General features: G+C 63.6%; 1 protein-coding gene across 1 annotated transcript; it reads right to left on the bottom strand.

The window, feature by feature from the left end:
• Positions 1–294: 294 nt before the first annotated feature.
• EMIHUDRAFT_78889 (hypothetical protein) lies at positions 295–705 on the bottom strand (the record flags this gene model as incomplete). Its single annotated transcript, XM_005792139.1, has 1 exon — positions 295–705. A coding segment is annotated over one exon (411 nt), but the record flags the coding sequence as incomplete, so codon positions are not given.
• Between the last annotated feature and the right edge of the window lie 10 nt (positions 706–715).

Here is a 715-nt window from a genome sequence, read left to right as displayed (position 1 = left end):
AGCACATAGCGAGGTGCGTGCGCGGCGGCGTGACACAGGTGAGCGGGCAGCTGGCGCACATTTCGGCTGTGGGAGCTGCCAGGAGTTTGCTCTCTCCGTTCACACCCCTTTGCAGAATTCTTTCTCGTAAAATTCTTTCTTCTCTTCCCTTTTGGTGGGAGGGGCCGGGGAGTGAATGGCTGCATACTGCAGATGAGAGATTCAATCTCCACACGAAGAGCGGCCAAGTGGCATATGCTCTGGGTCCCTAATATCATCATAGGACGTTGGACGTATGCAACAGGCGACTCTCAATCACACTTCTCCGCCGCTCCCGTCCTGGTCGCTCCCCCCCCCGCGCTGCCCGCAGTCGGCGATGGTGACGCCCCGCACCGGCGTGCCGGCGGCAGAGCCGCACGCGCCTCCGATGGCGACCGCGTACTCGACTCCGGCTACGACGCGGCCGAAGACGACGTGCTTGCCGTCCAGGTGAGGCAGCGCATCGAGCGTGATGAAGAACTGCGATCCGTTGCTGTTGGGGCCGCTGTTCGCCATCGAGAGGAGGCCCTTTGCAGAGTGCTTCCGCACAAAGGGCTCATCGTCGAACCGGCGGCCGTAGATCGACTCGCCGCCGCGCCCGTCGCCCGACGTGATGTCTCCTCCCTGCAGGATCTGCCCGGGCACCATCCGGTGCAGCTTGCTGCCCTTGAAGTGCAGCGGCGGCCCTCCGAAGGCC

Source organism: Emiliania huxleyi (assembly GCF_000372725.1).
Source record: "Emiliania huxleyi CCMP1516 unplaced genomic scaffold EMIHUscaffold_10914, whole genome shotgun sequence".
NCBI lineage: Eukaryota > Haptophyta > Isochrysidales > Noelaerhabdaceae > Emiliania > Emiliania huxleyi.
Note: the sequence above shows the minus strand (reverse complement) of the source record. Positions and strands in the feature narration are given on the sequence as shown.